General features: G+C 36.9%; 1 protein-coding gene and 1 long non-coding RNA gene across 2 annotated transcripts in view; both read left to right on the top strand.

Moving 5' to 3' along the window:
* nudt14 (nudix (nucleoside diphosphate linked moiety X)-type motif 14) overlaps positions 1 to 4,847 on the top strand; it is a 33,865-nt gene extending 29,018 nt beyond the window's left edge. Inside the window, exon 5 of the mRNA XM_016525461.1 lies at positions 2,720 to 4,847. Within this exon, the coding sequence (XP_016380947.1) occupies positions 2,720 to 2,969 (250 nt within the window). The 3' untranslated portion in view covers positions 2,970 to 4,847. The remainder of the gene's footprint in view (positions 1 to 2,719) is intronic.
* Positions 4,848 to 8,647: 3,800 nt separating this feature from the next.
* LOC107718434 (uncharacterized) lies at positions 8,648 to 11,157 on the top strand. The gene is made up of 3 exons (XR_001637410.1): positions 8,648 to 8,722; positions 10,449 to 10,594; positions 10,675 to 11,157. It is a non-coding gene; the product is annotated as an uncharacterized LOC107718434 (long non-coding RNA).
* The last annotated feature ends 5,317 nt before the right edge of the window (positions 11,158 to 16,474 follow it).

Here is a 16,474-nt window from a genome sequence, read left to right as displayed (position 1 = left end):
GCACCAAGAGCTTGTAACACTCCAAAGAGAAAGGAAAATTTGAAATCGCATCATATGACCCCTTTAATATATTTTAAAATGCAATTCATTCATGGCAAAGCTGAATCGAACATAAAACCATGTCTGCATTTGTGATCGGAGAAATGACAAACTACAAACCCTACTCTACAATGCTCAAAACTCGCGTTTGAATATGCAATTCATTCATGGCAAAGCTGAATCGTCAGTGTCACATGATCCTTCAGAAATCATACTAATATACTGATTTGATGCTCAAGAAGCATTTCTTGCTATGAAGTTTGAAAACATTGAGCTGCATAATGTTTTGGTGGAAATTGTGATACTATTTTTTCAGGATTCTTTGATGAATAGAAAATTTAAAAAACAGCATTAATTTGAAATAGAATTCTTTTGAAATATTATAAATGTCTTTACTGTCACTTTTGATCAATTTAATATCTCCTTGCTGAATAAAAGTATTAACTGCTTTATTTTAATAAAAAAAGAAAAAAAGACTTTACTGTCCCAAAGTGTTTAAGCACTGTGGCTCTATCAAAACATTGCTTATGTCATTATTTTTGCTGTTCTGTTTGGTGAAGCTAATATCACAGAAATTAAGCTACGTTATTTTGGGCAGTACTGAAGGAACAGGAGTAATCTGAATTGTGCTTTCAATTTGCAAAACTAGCATCAGAATAATAGAGCCACACTGACATTTGTAGTGCTAAACTTTCTCCTAAAGAGAGGAGGATTCTATCTTCTGTGTTGAAAACATGAAACTGGAATTGTCCAAAGATTTAATAGAAATACCGTAGAAGTACTGTATCTTCTGGCCTCTTTAGAGCCCCAGGAGGGGTTCAGAACAGTTAATTTGTCATTTCTTGTCTTTATTCTTCATGAGTGGGTGTCAGCGTAGACCCCATTCCTCATTGTTAACATACACGGTGGAGTCCTGGAGATTCTCTTGAAATTCGTCCTCTCAAATGTAGTCATGTTTTGCAACGCACCCATTGTGGTTAAACTCATCCTAGAAAGTGATTGCTGGGGCTTGTTCCATTTTTGCCTCCTCAGGCCATCATCCATCACTTCGATGGTGTGCAGGCAACACAGCCTTGTAATTTTCTTCCATATTTCATGAGCTCATTTCAAAAAATCTGTTTCAGACTACAAAATACTAGGAAAAGAAGGGGCTTTTAGAAGCTTCCCATCTCTGTAATGCTCTCAGGGTGTCAGGGAGATCTCCGTGGTGACGTCTCCATGACAGAGTCTCAGGTGAGGTAACGCCTCAGTCACAGTGGCGCTTACCAGATGCTGCTATGTTGTTGTCCATTAAGGTATGAGAGGTCTTTCTCCGTGCTGTCAGGTCCTCACAGTAGACCCCTGTGCCCCTACCTAGTCACAATATAGCCAGAGAGCAGCTTGAGTGGTTGATATTTCCTCATCTATAAATCCCTGATTTATAATCCAATTATTTTATTTTTTTTACTCATGAGTAAGTGCTTTTAATGACTTTTAATTACACTTGCTGGTCATCTGGGTAACACCCCTGGGCAGCTAGTTTCTAGGTTGGTTATAATCTTAGAAGCGAAGTACAGTTCCTATCTGAATGGGGAAAGACAGAAATTTACCAAGCTGTTTGCCAAGATTACATTTCAAATCAGTAGTACAATTTGACAACAGTGGTACAGTAGCAGAAAATTCAACTTCTTAGCTCAGCTTCTTAATTATGTTAAAAATGTAAGCTGTCTGTCAATGTTACATTTGAAGTCAGAAATAAAAGCTAATAGCAGTGTATTTAGCATTAGCATTTAGCAAAAATGTGGCTTCTTTGGCTTTAATCATATGGAACATTTGTCAAGGTTATATTCCAATAACGTTTCAAGTCAGAAATAAAAGCTAAAAAGAGTGTATTTAGCATTAGCATTTAGCAAAAATGTGGCTTTAACTTAAATCATGTTAAAATGCACTCCTTATCAAAGTTACATTACAAAGTTACAACATGAGGAATAAATAATCAGGAATAGACTCTTAACAACTGTGTTTGACATTAATATTTAGCAAAAATGTGACTACTTTAGCTTAAATCATGCTAAAAATGTGCTAATACTGATGTCTGTTTGACGTCTGCATTTACATCTGCAAGACGTATTTTTTGAGTGTTTGCTCATCTGCAATACGTCTATAGGAGGTTTCCTATCAGATGTTTAGAAGATGTCCTTAAGATGGTTATGATTTAGAATGTAAATCTGACGTCTGAAAGACATCTATCAGATGTTTGTACACAGCAGATGCTTTCCAGATGAAGCGATCTTTAGCAGACATCTTGCAGACGTACGTGTGCTATCTGGGAAGCTGTTTGTCAAGGTTACATTTCAAATCAGGAATAAAATTAACTAGAGTTGTATTTAGCATTAGCATTTAGCAACAATTTGGCTGCCTTAGCTCAAATCATGCGAAAAAAGTTGCAGTTCAATAACATTCGAAATCAGAAATAAAATCTTAAGAGTTGTATTTAGCATTAGCATTTATTTCACTCAAATGTTGCTTCTTTAGCTTACATCTTGCAAAACAGAACATTCATAGTTGCATTCACAGTTTATAGCTGCAGTGTCTTATGAATGAAAACTGGGGCATCTCCAGGTTTCTGTGTTCTCGTATTGCTCTTTTTGGCTTGTTATTATCAAGTGTCCTGAGTCCCTTGTGCTTTCCTCCCCCACAGGTCAGGAGTCGGAGTGACTGGATCGAAGCAGACCATGTTCTACGCAGAGGTGTCCGAGGAGAATCGTGTCGGAGAGGGAGGAGGTAAACCCCAAGAGGGTGAATTGATCGAGGTGGTCAAAGTTCCCCTTCACGAAGCCATGACCTTTGCCTTTGATGAGAGCATCCCTAAAACGATGGGTGTCATTTTCAGCTTCATCTGGTTCCACAGCAACATGTCACCGAAGTACAAGATCTCCACCAACGTGTAACACAACGGTTCCAAGCCATCCAGAAATACAAGTCATTGCATACATTTTTATATATAGTAATCAAAATGGTCATAACTGTTAATTATTTTGTTATTTCTTACACTTTTATCTGTTTATTGTGGTTCTAGCTATTGTCTTAAGCAGCACTTGTGTGCCATCCGCTGAAGAGGTTCATTGTGAGTTTGTTTCGTGTAACCGAATGCTTTGTTTTTAACATGTCAGGAATTTCAGCCAGCCATTTGAATTCACACCCCGGCCCTTAAAGACTTTGTAATGGTGATCTGTTCCACTCTAATTTGAGAGGGTAAGATCTGAAAGACTGTGTTGATATCATCAGAGAGAGGATCATTCGTGATTGAAGCTGTACTTTGTGGTCAGAAAGTGAGACCTCTAGCCATATTCCCACCAGTTTTGCTGTCAGGCCATTTAGTAGAATGACATTCATTTTTAAATATCAATAAGCAAGTAAATAATCACAATAATTAATGTAAATTATGTGACTAACACACAGGCAGCTACACAAATGAGAGAACTTGAGAGCCACTTCTTATAAAACAATCATTGACAAAGAAAAACAATTACGCTGTTGCATTTATCTCAGGTCCAAAGCTGACTTTTGGGACATTCAGGGTTAGTGATGATGCTGAAAAATACTGAGGTGTTTTTATTTATTTATTTTTTATTGCCGCTTAACATTAAGTTGATATTCTGAGTATTTTGCACAGAATTTATTCATGAAATATCTACTACAAAAACCTAAAGTGTGAGTACAGTGCTAGTGCTACAGGTTTAACGCTGCTTTGCCATAATCATCATAACTATAACATTGTTCTGAATTATTTCAGAACTTATGGAATAGAATATATTAGGGGTGCATGAGCTTGCCTGCTGAAGTAAAAAAAAAAATAATAATTTCAAATACCATATATTGTCAGAGGACTGGTACCTCCTAAAGTCACAGCAACAAAGCACAGTGACTTTCCTGAAATCCCTTGAATATGATACTTGAAATAATTTGTATTACAGTTGCAGTTTACTGTATGAATATATAGGGTGATGACTATAAATGCTTGATTATAATCAATATACCCTCAATATTTTCCATGATACCTCGAAGATTTGAGAGGCTGCTTGTAATTTCACTTGCAAACATTTTATCAAGGTGAGCTGAAGCTTTCTGGATCAGATTGTCGCTCTGTTGTAGTTCAGTTCAGATTCTCTTATGCACAAAGCATTCCCTAGCTTAATTCCAATTGATTAATCAGTCAGTTGTTTTTCCTAAATCTTGTTGGATTCATTCTTTTGTGAAGGATATTGAAGTGCACAAACATTTGTTAATACTATCTTTGTTTTTGTCATGACTATTATCACCGTCACTTTAAATAAATTGAGTATTACCAGCTGATTGGATCTTATTGTAAAGAATTTCCTCTATCCTATCACTGTACTCTGTAGTCTATATTCTATTGTGATTGTTTATCAGCTTTATCAATACATATGGTCAGTGTGCTAATTCACAAGTTACCATATAATCAGTCAAAACGAGTGTTGTGGAAAAAGACAAACAGGTTTGGTTTGGTCCACAATGGGAGTGTTTTTAAACTTCAAGCGCTCCTTTTAAAGTATGCAAATGAGACATTTAAGAATTATGCATTTGATTTGGAAGCATTATTTCATATCACAATGCCTCAGATATCATTTTCTTAATCTCTTCTTATAAAAAAAAATCTTTGAACTTGTTTGAGTGTTTTGTACGTTTATCTCAGGATAGGGCTTCATTTCTTTTAAAAATTAATAAATTGTTGATTTATTGTCATGTGCCACTGTTAGTAATGCTTGATTTCCAAACTTACTGATTGTTTTCATGTATGGCACCTCGAACGGATATATATATATATATATATATATATACACACACACAATTAAGTATCTTTTGACATTTGAAAATATAATATTGAAGTGCACAAACATTTGTTAATACTATCTTTGTTTTTGTCATGACTATTATCACCGTCACTTTAAATAAATTGAGTATTACCAGCTGATTGGATCTTATTGTAAAGAATTTCCTCTATCCTATCACTGTACTCTGTAGTCTATATTCTATTGTGATTGTTTATCAGCTTTATCAATACATATGGTCAGTGTGCTAATTCACAAGTTACCATATAATCAGTCAAAACGAGTGTTGTGGAAAAAGACAAACAGGTTTGGTTTGGTCCACAATGGGAGTGTTTTTAAACTTCAAGCGCTCCTTTTAAAGTATGCAAATGAGACATTTAAGAATTATGCATTTGATTTGGAAGCATTATTTCATATCACAATGCCTCAGATATCATTTTCTTAATCTCTTCTTATAAAAAAAAATCTTTGAACTTGTTTGAGTGTTTTGTACGTTTATCTCAGGATAGGGCTTCATTTCTTTTAAAAATTAATAAATTGTTGATTTATTGTCATGTGCCACTGTTAGTAATGCTTGATTTCCAAACTTACTGATTGTTTTCATGTATGGCACCTCGAACGGATATATATATATATATATATATATATATATACACACACACAATTAAGTATCTTTTGACATTTGAAAATATATATATATATTTCAAAAATGAAATATTGCATGTGCACTCTGTATTACATTGATCTGCATTCAGTTTAAATGAATAAAAAGGTTACTGCCTTAGGTCATGGAGTCTCTATTTGTGTCAGTTTTAGTCGGTATCTGTGCAAAATTATACATATGCAAAATTGTAAACTTGTTAACTGAGGGGGGTTACAGAGTATTTGTTAAATATAAAAACAAAATATATATTGTGTGTTTGAGTGGTCCAGACGCTACACAACACTATTTTCTCAATGAAATCCAGAACTTGTTTCTTTGGGGTGCCGATTCCAAAAATAGTGCACGTTTTGCTCTAGCGCACTTTTCCACAAAAGATGTGCATTTTGAAGCATTTTTGCTTTCGACAACCATTTTTAAGGTGAAGAAGTATTGTATTATCCCTTAATCAACAGAAAATCTGCCGCAAAAAACATAGTTCCTATCTTCCTTTAAACCAGGCTACAACTATTTGTTCAATTCTCAGCCATTTTTCACATGAATGATTCTGAAGATGTTATTTAATACCTAATCCTGATTTCAAGGTTAGAATTTTGTCCATCGACAAAATAAAATATACATATGACCAAGGTGTTTTCTGCTACATCCAAACAACAGATTGTTACAGATTTTGTGGGGGGAAAAACTAATGGAAAGTTCTCATTGATATTTTTGAACTTGGAATCATCAAATTAGGTAATATTAGGCCTTTGTTGCATATCATCTTATCAGCATTAAGCTTAATTTATTAACGTGTTTATTTAAAGTTTTTTGACGTTATTAGACTTTTTAGTGATGTCACGTGATGTTTTCATCCAAAACTGAGGGACAATTTGTGAAGTCTTTCTCATCCAGAGCTCTCTAGGGGTCAGAGTGAGTTCTCCGTTATGTAGAGCTTCGAGAGGAGTTGAGTTGTCAAGGTAATGTTTGTTTTCATCTCTGCTCTTTTTAGGCACATTGGTAATCATTAGACAGCCTTACTGATGGATGTCCGGGGATTGTGGAGGAGGGACAGGTGGTTGGGTGAGGGGGTCACAAATAATAGCATTAAGTAACTGAGTGCAACTACCACCACTTCGCTATAGCAACCACACGCCTCACAACAAGACACAATGAGTGATCTGTGAGGCAGGGAAGAGGAGAAGACATGGCAAGGGCACTTAAGCATGTTTTCTATGCTTCTTGATTTACTGATGGCTTTGTCAGATGTACTAAGCTCTTTTTTGGCTTTTCTTGTTGTGTGTTTAATGTAATGAACTGGGAACCGCTCTAGAGATGCGATGATTATTTCATAGTACACCTTAATGGGATTAGCTTGCTAATAGAAATTAATGGTGGGGGTGGGACAAGTTTACATGAAGATTTTGCCTCGGTCGTGATTCTTTCAGGTGCATTTTTTTATCATTAACCCTGTGATGCCTGACATTAAATAATAGATAATTTGTTTGAAATGAAGTTTTTGAAATTTTATACAAAAAACTAAAATAATAATAAAAAGTTTGCATGTGTTTTTGTTGACTATCATATTTGATTTCCACACACTGGCTTATATAGTGAAAATATAGAGCTCATATTTGAATTATCCCTTTAACACCAGTCTATACACAATGGATTATGAATATTCCAGATGTTGTCTTTGTGAAGCCTGGCATCGGTTTGATTTGCAGAGGGAAATTCACTTTATAATGAAAATGATGTGTGGGAGACAAGAGTTGTGCTGCTTTGAGTTTGGTGCCAATCTCATAATTTTCTCTGTATACTTTTATCAAGCACAAAATATAATTGTGACTTTATACCTCAATTTATGCAACTTTATTGTAATTATGACTTTGTTTCTCATAATTGTGACTTTATTTCACAGTGTGACTCAAACTTCATTTGACAATTACAGTACCTTTTTAATAATTTTCTGTGAGGCAGAAACAGGCTTTCTCTGTTGAGCAAACATTACTAACGGGTCTCTTGAGGCTGCCAATTTCTTCAGTCAGTTAGTATTTTATAGTTTCACATTATTTGCATATATAATTTTGACTCTAGTCCACCTGTTAATATAAGCCTATCTGCTGAGCTTCTAGCAACAGTGTATGGAAATGCTGTTCAAAAGATTCTCTCATACAGAAGGTGTGGGTTTCAAATGGTTTATGGGCTAATTTTCATTTTTGGGTGAACTAACCCTTTAAAGGTAGAACGATAGCCCATATTGTTACTTATATGCAAGACACAGATATGTCATATTAACATATTAACTTACAGCCCACTGAGTTTGTTTGCAGAGCTGACTTGATCTTTAGTTGCCTAATGTATCACCTTTACACATGTATCCCCTTTGAATATTTATCATGAGAAAGTACGTAAACTGAAACATTTCTAACATTTGGTGCGAATCTAGCTATCAGTTTCAGTTTGATACATTATCACATTTGAGCTGTCTTGCCTATGCAACTTGCCTAAGACAACATGTACCCACTTTTGCTCTCCTTAAAAGAAAAAAAAAAAATCACCCCTGCAATAGCAAACTGTAAACAATAGCAAACTGTCTTTTTCTTAACAGTGTATTTTGTTAATAACAAACATATCATACAACACAAGAACAGTTACAAGAAAATACCAAAAAAATGAGACATTTTTAAATAATTAAGATAATTTTTGTTCTTTATAAATCAAATGGATTTTACAAAGAGTCTAATTCATTTTTATTAAGGGGTAAAGATGGGATACAATTTGAAAAATTATTTAGCATATCTCAAATTTGACAACATACTCCAGGGGTTTCTTTTAATCTCATTATAATAAAAAAATATATGTCTTTTGAGGTAAAATAGTGTGTAATACTGGCGGAATCATCAAATATATGAAAGCCAGCAAGTGGTAATCTGGCGGCATTGCGTCAGGTAGCCCGCCCACATTGAAATCTCATTGGACCAAAGTAGCATCAAACATGGACCGGGACATGCTGATTGGTTGTAGACATTTAGAATTGGATTTTCTACACAAAATGGATAGAGCGCGCAAACAGAGAGAAACTGTTTTGATTGGCCGTGTTATTGTGATTGATTGCTTCGCGCCACGCCCCACTCTCGTGTTCGGCTTGGACAGAGACAAGTTGCAGCTGGAGCCTCTTGAAGTCGCTCCTGTTATGGAACACATTGTGGTAATTGTGATGATTTTGTTCACATATGTTATCGACTTAATGTGAATTTTATGCCATCAGCTCATCATTAATTTACTTGCTTAATAATTGCATAAAATGTCAATAAATGAGACTGATTCAATAAGGCTAATTGTGTAGAAGTTGATGTGCAGATGACACTAAAGCCAAGCTAAGTTGCCAGAACCAATACTTGTAATCAGCAGTGGCGGCTCGTCAGGGGAAGTACAGCTTCCCCATAATTTTGAGGTGAAAATGGGAGGAGGACGATTTAATGTTAATAAAATTCACAATTCATTTCAGTTCCTGTCTCAAAATGTGTATTTTTTTGTTTGTAATTTCACAGTTGTAATACCATAACCTATCGCGAATGTGCCGAATCTGCTGATGTAATTACAAGTGATGGAGAGGGGGGAAGGGTAGCCGTTTCCGTTTAAAAAACGTTTTGCACCGTTTTTGTCGGGGCTGAACGCAGCCCTGAGCTCTCGTGCCTCTGTTGGTAAAAAAAAAAATTAGCCAATCACCATCCAGTGTTGAGAAAAGAACCCTCGCATATCAACTGATATGGTCTAATATCAACCAATCATCAGAGACGTAAATTACGTGATATCCTCATAGACACTTGTGCCACTTTGGACCAAGACGCTGCATACCAATTTTCAAGTCGATCAGACCAACGGTTGCCTAGTTATAGCTGAATTTATGTTTTTTCTGTCTTATAGCACCCCCAAGTGGCAGAGCAGCGCAATTTTTTTTTATCTGACCAAAGATTGAGCTCCTACATATGTGTACCGAGTTTGGTGAAGATATCTCATTCCGTTCAAGAGTTATGCTTCAAATAATATTTGGCTAACGTTAGCATAGACGCTTTTTGGCGCAAAAGCGTCTATGAAAATTTTTTCGCACAAAAATCGAAATTTCACCTTTTTTTGATAATTATTGATATTCAATGTCCACCGAATATTTTTGCAGTGGTTTGGTTCCGATCAGGCGAAAAACCTAGGACTAGTTCGCAAAAGTAGGTTTGGGATATAGGACAATTTTACGGAAAAACCGTGCGTCCTAGAGAAAATCTGTCTGACTCCACTTTCGTTCGTGTTGACCCAAAGATCGCAACAATGTAAAATTTTTGAGTCTACGACAAAAGGTGCACGAGTTAGGGCCAAAAATGTCTGAAATTTTAGTTTTTTGCGCTGTAGCGCCCCCCTTTGGCCGATTGGGGTGAGTCTTTGTCAGAATGTCCCCTCAGGGAGCTCTACCTTCTGGCCAAGTTTAATCTCTCTACGCCTTACGGTTTGGTCTGCACGATCAGTTTTAGCGGAGAAAAATAATAATAATAAAAAAAATTCTAACAATTACAATAGGGTTTCAGCACTGCGTGCTTGAACCCCTAATAATCGGCAGGGATCCCAGACCAATACAATTAGTGTGCCTCCTCTATTTTAAAACCCACGAGCCGCCACTGGTAATCAGTGCACATGAGATTGCAGGTGTCAAGGGATTGTCCTCCCTTCCTGTTATTTCCTCCTAAGGCTAACCACTCAAACATAGCCTGTGGCATGAAATCTAGCCTTTTCGTAGTTAGCCCTATTTACCATCTGTCAGTGTCTAAAGAATTATCTAACTGTATAATCACAGTATTTTGCATCTGTGCATCAAAACTGCTCTTTTAATTCTTTAGTGTTAATGCATTTGAGCCTTTGGAGTAATAATCATATTTTCATTTCAGTTTTCATGGCATCATAATCTGTTTTGCCTGCTAGGAAGTAATTTTTCAAATTGTCCTGCTGAGACTGGTCCTGGTTTCCAGTAATTCCTGCTTTCACTTTCACTCTGCTTCCAATGCCTCAGGGCAGGGCACTCAAAATCTGACATGTAAGTGATCATTTGTTTCCTCTTTCAAGCTACACCAGCTTCTGAGCATCTCATGATCAGCATGTGGGTTTGTGTTACAGATAAGGGCTTCTTTTTCCACCGCCCTTGGCTGTGGATCACCTACACTGATGTGCTTGTGTTCAGATCTTCTTTAAGTATTTTGAGTTTGCTCCTCACTGTAAGCAGAGTTCCTTGAGGTGTATTACATTGATATGGATGCTGTGAGTTCCTGGGTTGAGGTACAGTACATACATACAGATGTTATCATTGCAGACCTGAAGGCTGAGTTTCTTGACTTCCAATCCACCTACAGCATTCCTCAAAAATTCTATAGTACAACCAGCGCTGCGTGAAAAACTTGTTGCCAGGGAACGAGATGGTAACAGGTCATGGAACACCCCCTCAGGGTTTTGTTCAATGAGATGCAAGTCTTCCTGTCAGTCTGTTTGCCTCTCAGAGCATTTGCTAACCTTCACCGTATCTTCTTAAGGGCTATGGTAGTATTCTTCAAAACTGAACATCAGTTATTACACTTGCAAGCACGTTTTTACTCATTTTGGTTTTATCAGTGCTCATGAATTGCGTAATGCACATCTATTAACTTGTTCATCAATACGTTAAAAATGCAATGATGAGCATGTTTTTAATTTTTGAATTAAAATAAATTTTAATATTTTTGGGGGGCATAGACTGCTTATAAAAATGTTATACCATATTTGAGCCAAATTATACATATTTATATGTGTGTATATAAAATCAAAAATCAAGTTTATGTGTATATATAAAGTCTCTATATATAAAGACTTTTTTTCTTAAGCTATAAAAGTTTTTTTTTTAAACCATATGAAACCAACATGAATACAAATAAGACATTTCAAAGAAGTCTTTAAAAGATGGTAGTAGTATGTAAGCCTCATTTTATCTCACAATTATAGCTTTTTTTTTTGTGGCGTAAAGAAGCTTACATACTTTGTTTACATCTCGCAATTCTGTGTTGTTGTTTTTTTTTTGTCATGCAGTAAAAATTCCATCTCACAGACTTATTTTCTCACAATTACAAATTTATATTTCACAATTCGTTTTTCTTCTCAGAATCGCAAGTTTACATCTCGCAATTCTGAATTTATATCTCACAATTCTGACTTTTTTTTTAAGTATTGCAAGATAAAAGGTTGCAGTTACTTTTTTTTAATCTTGTTGGGGAAACAAGCTTCTGTAGTAAAAAGTTAGTTAGCGTAATGTAATGTTCGCAGGTAATAAGAAACCCTACCATACACCACACAAGCCCATCACATGATGTTTCCACTATGTCACTACTGATGATTAAATAGTAATGAGCTCCTCTAGTAAATGGCTCCCAAATTCGTCCAGAGTTTTGCCAAGCACTTTCATATGTAACCCGACACATGGACCTCTTACAGCTCGCCCATTGTGCTTTAGTGTAAGAGGCCGTCTGTGCAGCTGGCTATGGTGCCTACTCCCTTTCTCAGAACACTCCCAGGTGTGACCGGCCCTTTGAAGAGCAGGGAGCATTGTGCCCACCTCTGGAGTTATGACTGGCAAACAAAGAGCAGGAGGACACACAATATGATTCCAACACACTCCATCTGTATGCTAAATGGTGTGCACACAGGGGCAGTGAAACAGGATATGGCTGCCCACACCGTGTCCTGAGAAGCTTTTGGCTTGGAAATGGTGGTCACCAAACATGGTGTGGCCAACAGGTGTCAAATTTTTGCTTTGTTTTTGCGGTTCAGTTCCTGAATGAGAAATTGTAGCAGATCCCTGTGAAGGAATCTCATGGATGATGGCATCATAATTCGGCTAATGTCCGTCCCATGCACTGAACGCGCTGTCCTCCACATCACGAGTAGACACGCCCCTTATTGCTGATTGGCTACAAGTTTGTTTTGCTATTCGGCCAGAATCAGTTTTCTAAAGTGTTTTTGAAAAATCACATACCCTGCCTTTAAAGGTATAGTTCACCCAAAAATGAAAATTACCCCATGATTTACTCACCCTCAAGCCATCCTAGGTGTACATGACTTTCTTCTTTCAGACAAATACAATCGGAGTTATATTTAAAAATCCATATTTAAAAATGTATAAACGATAATATCTAGCATTCGCTAACTGTTGTATGCGTGCTCATGAGAGAATGGCGTTCCAGCGGATGATGTAGGACATAGGCGCAGTGTAAGCTCCGGTGAGAAGTGACGAACGCGGAAGCGCAGAGGAGAGAGCAAAACAAAACACTGTTCACAAATGTAAGTACAAAATGAGGATTTGTAAAGAAAAATGTCAGAGGATTTCGATATAAGCCAAGAGGAGACTGGTTTTCCTTTGCTGTAAACAAAAGTTGGTTCTCGTGAGACCAGCATGTTCTTACCGGAGCTTACGCTATGCCTATGTCCTACGTCATCCGCTGGAACACCACTCTCTAGTGAACGCGTGTATGACAGTTAGCAGAAGCTAGAGATTACGGTTTATAAAGTTTTAAATATGGATATTTTTCTTACACAAATGCATAAATTTGCTTCAAAAGGCCTTTATTAACCCCCCGGAGCCTTGAGGAGCATTTTTATGATGGATGGATGCACTTTATTGGACATCAAAATCTCAACACCCATTCACTGCCATTACAAAACTTGGAAGAGCCAGGACATTTTTTTTTAAGTTATGTTTATGGGCTTTTTATGCCTTTAATGTGAGAGGACAGTGGAGAGCTGACAGGAAAGTGTTTGGTGGAGAGAGGGGAGCGGGATCGGCATAGGACCTCGAAGGGGGAATTGAACTCGGGTCACCGTGAGCGCAGTTGCACTATATGTTGACACACTAACCACAAGGCTATCGGCGCCGACGAGCCAGGATGTTTTTAATATAACCGATTGTATTCATCTGAAAGAATAAAGTCATACACCTAGGATGGCTTGAGGGTGAGTAAATCACGGGGAGTAAATCAATTTTCATTTTTGGGTGAACTATCCCTTTAAGCAGTTTCCTTCATCTTTTAATGAACAATAATAATAATAATAATATAAACAAATAAATGCTGTAAATAAAAATACATTTTTACTTAAAATAGGCCAAATATTTTGTTGCGGATAAAATATCTAAATTCTATAGCCTCTAATGCATCAAATTATCATTGTGTCATTTTTATGCAGTCATGTCCTGGTCATTGTAGTTTATGAAGGGGTCACTCTTCACTGTGTTTCGGGTGACAGGAATGATGCATGTTTCGATTCCGAGTGAGGCAGAGAACCGGCTGTGAGAACACAAGGTCCTCTCTGCTTATCATAGACATTGTAGATATTTATGAGGCGTCACCGACTACATTCTCCTGCTGCTCTGTCTCCTACAAAGTGTGCTTCTTTCTCTCTTTCTCTCCCTGTCTTTCTCTGTGGTGATAGGCAAGAAAGGAGTTTTGATTCCACAGTCTTCACTGTATACTCTTAGACTCCGTGAACCCTCTTTGAACCAGTGGACGGATGTGGAGCTTGGAATGGAGCAGAATAAAAACAAGCAAACAGGGGAGTCACCATTCCGACTCTGTTGTAGGATATCCTGGATGAGTGCATGTCGCTGCTGTTTTTGGGCAGCTGAAGCATGTAGAGTTTGATATGCTCAGTTCTCATGAGATTCAGAAGCCAGTGTGTGACGTCATAAACAGGACGGACATCCTGGACATTTCTAGCCCAAATATAACCATTTCGCATATGGAAAAAATGTCCTTCTGAAGTGGAGGTTGAGACTGTTTTAGTACGTAAGACTGAAACAACCATGAATTGCGTAAGACATGAGCTCCAGATGTGATTATAACAGCATAATAGTCTCAGAAATCTATTGATTAGGATGCATAAATAGCACAGCTGAAATATAGTCGATAAAAATGAATAGAGGCAAGTAGTAAATATGGGTTGAGAATGGGATATTCAAATACTTGAAAATGGGGGATGTGAATGACAAACAGATATGTGCCCCCCCCCCACACTTAAATTAATTTGACAACAAAAGAATCCTCTGTGCAGATGTATTATGTCTTTAATGACACAAATAGCATAGGCATGTCCCTGCATTCTGCCCTCTTCAGAGACCCACATGAAACGAGGGTGAAGAATCTCTTGATTACGCACAACTCATCAACATTCTCAAGTGGGCTCTAATTATATATTGTTAGCATAATTTATCAGTTGCTGCTGCTCCTCAATAAACATGTCCAGGGTGAATGCGAAATTGTTTTGAAACAAATGTGCAGCTACATTATACACATTATTATGTACAAAATACATTAGAATATTACTGAAGTAAATTATGTATTTGGTTATGTGTATTATTTGAGTATATTTACAAAACTATCTATCTATTTAATCACTTGACAGGTTAGTTCTTTATCTGTGTTGCAGTATTTGTATTGCAGGCTGCTGTGAATCCGTGAGTTCTCTTTCCTTGGTACAGAGTGTCAAGGTTGATTGGGCCCATTGTATATGGTCTAATTGTAAAGATTACTGAGCAGAGCAATCTGCACCTGCTCCGAAGGAGCGAATCAGTCGGGGGTGTGTTAGGTCATTCTCAAGGGTAGACACAAGAAGCTTACACACTGCAACTTGTCATGCTCATTCTCTTAACATTAAAAACAGCCCATTATTCTGGATAACTTATTTGTTCCTTCACCATGAGACATATCTGAAGCATTGTTTTTGTATTAAACTTAATTTCAATTTGAGCACTGAATAGTGTATCAAATTCCTATTTCCTAACATGAAATTTTAAATTTTTTACAGGCTGTATTTCACATATTTGGTAAGCACACAATGACTGAAGATGAGCTCTGTCTGTCCTAAGATGTATCCCTTGTTTAGGTTACAGGCCTAGAGGAAATAATGTTTCCTCGGAGATAAGAAGACTAAGCAGGGATCAGTGATCAGGGTGTGGGGAGTCTCAGCTCTGTCAGGTGTCAGATGCCCTCATGTTATGCACCACTGCAAATATGCACACCACTTTTACCATGCAAGAGGTCACAGAGTGCTTGACAGGGATTTGACCCTGAAAATAGACATTATTTTACAATTTACTTTTTATCGTTCTCATGATATATTTCTCTGTCAACATTATGATTCAGAGGATGAATGTTACCAATAGCAAAAGAGAACAAATACTTTAAAACACATAACGAGGAGTCATTCACATTATGTAATGTGACATACTTCACTAGTTGTCTATCACGTCTTCATAAATTAGGCTTTGGTGTCCAACGGCTTACTAGGAGAATTGTTTTTGGAACGTGAAGAGTGAGATTCCATTGAGAACAACCGATGCCATTTCCTTATTCTTCTGTTTGCTCTTTTAAAGTTATGGGAGGATAAGTAGTTTATTTCAGATTTTTAAAACCACATGTAATTTGTATTTTTTCCCTTGATACCTTTTTGCTGTAATGCCTCATTGAAACCCATCTGCTCTGAAAAAAACAAACATTTTTGACACATTTGTTATTATGGCCATGGGCTAAAAAAAACTTAAAACTCACTGACCATTGACTGACAGCCTCATGCAGGGTGTCACACCTCCACGGATGACATTAGTTAATGTCAGGGCTGGCAAGATTAGCCTTTTGCATGAAATTATATGTGAGTCACGCTTTGTAAGGCTTATGTTCAGATAAAAGTAAATTGCCTCAGGTTATTGGCCAGGTATGAACAAAGGTAAAGCAAAAAATAGAAGCAAAACCTGTACTTATTTTCCCCCCACTTTTTTGCCTAAAGGTAAAGCAAAAAATATATATATAAAATAGGGATATAACCCAAAGTATTTGGTTGTCTATAAAATTGCTTTAGAAATGCAGTCATATTGAAATGTGCACATAATAATCTGGTCACTGGA

The sequence above is a fragment of the Sinocyclocheilus rhinocerous genome, unplaced genomic scaffold, assembly GCF_001515625.1.
Source record: "Sinocyclocheilus rhinocerous isolate Xijiao unplaced genomic scaffold, SAMN03320098_v1.1 scaffold453, whole genome shotgun sequence".
Lineage (NCBI taxonomy): Eukaryota > Metazoa > Chordata > Actinopteri > Cypriniformes > Cyprinidae > Sinocyclocheilus > Sinocyclocheilus rhinocerous.
This window is presented reverse-complemented; position numbering and strand designations above follow the sequence as displayed.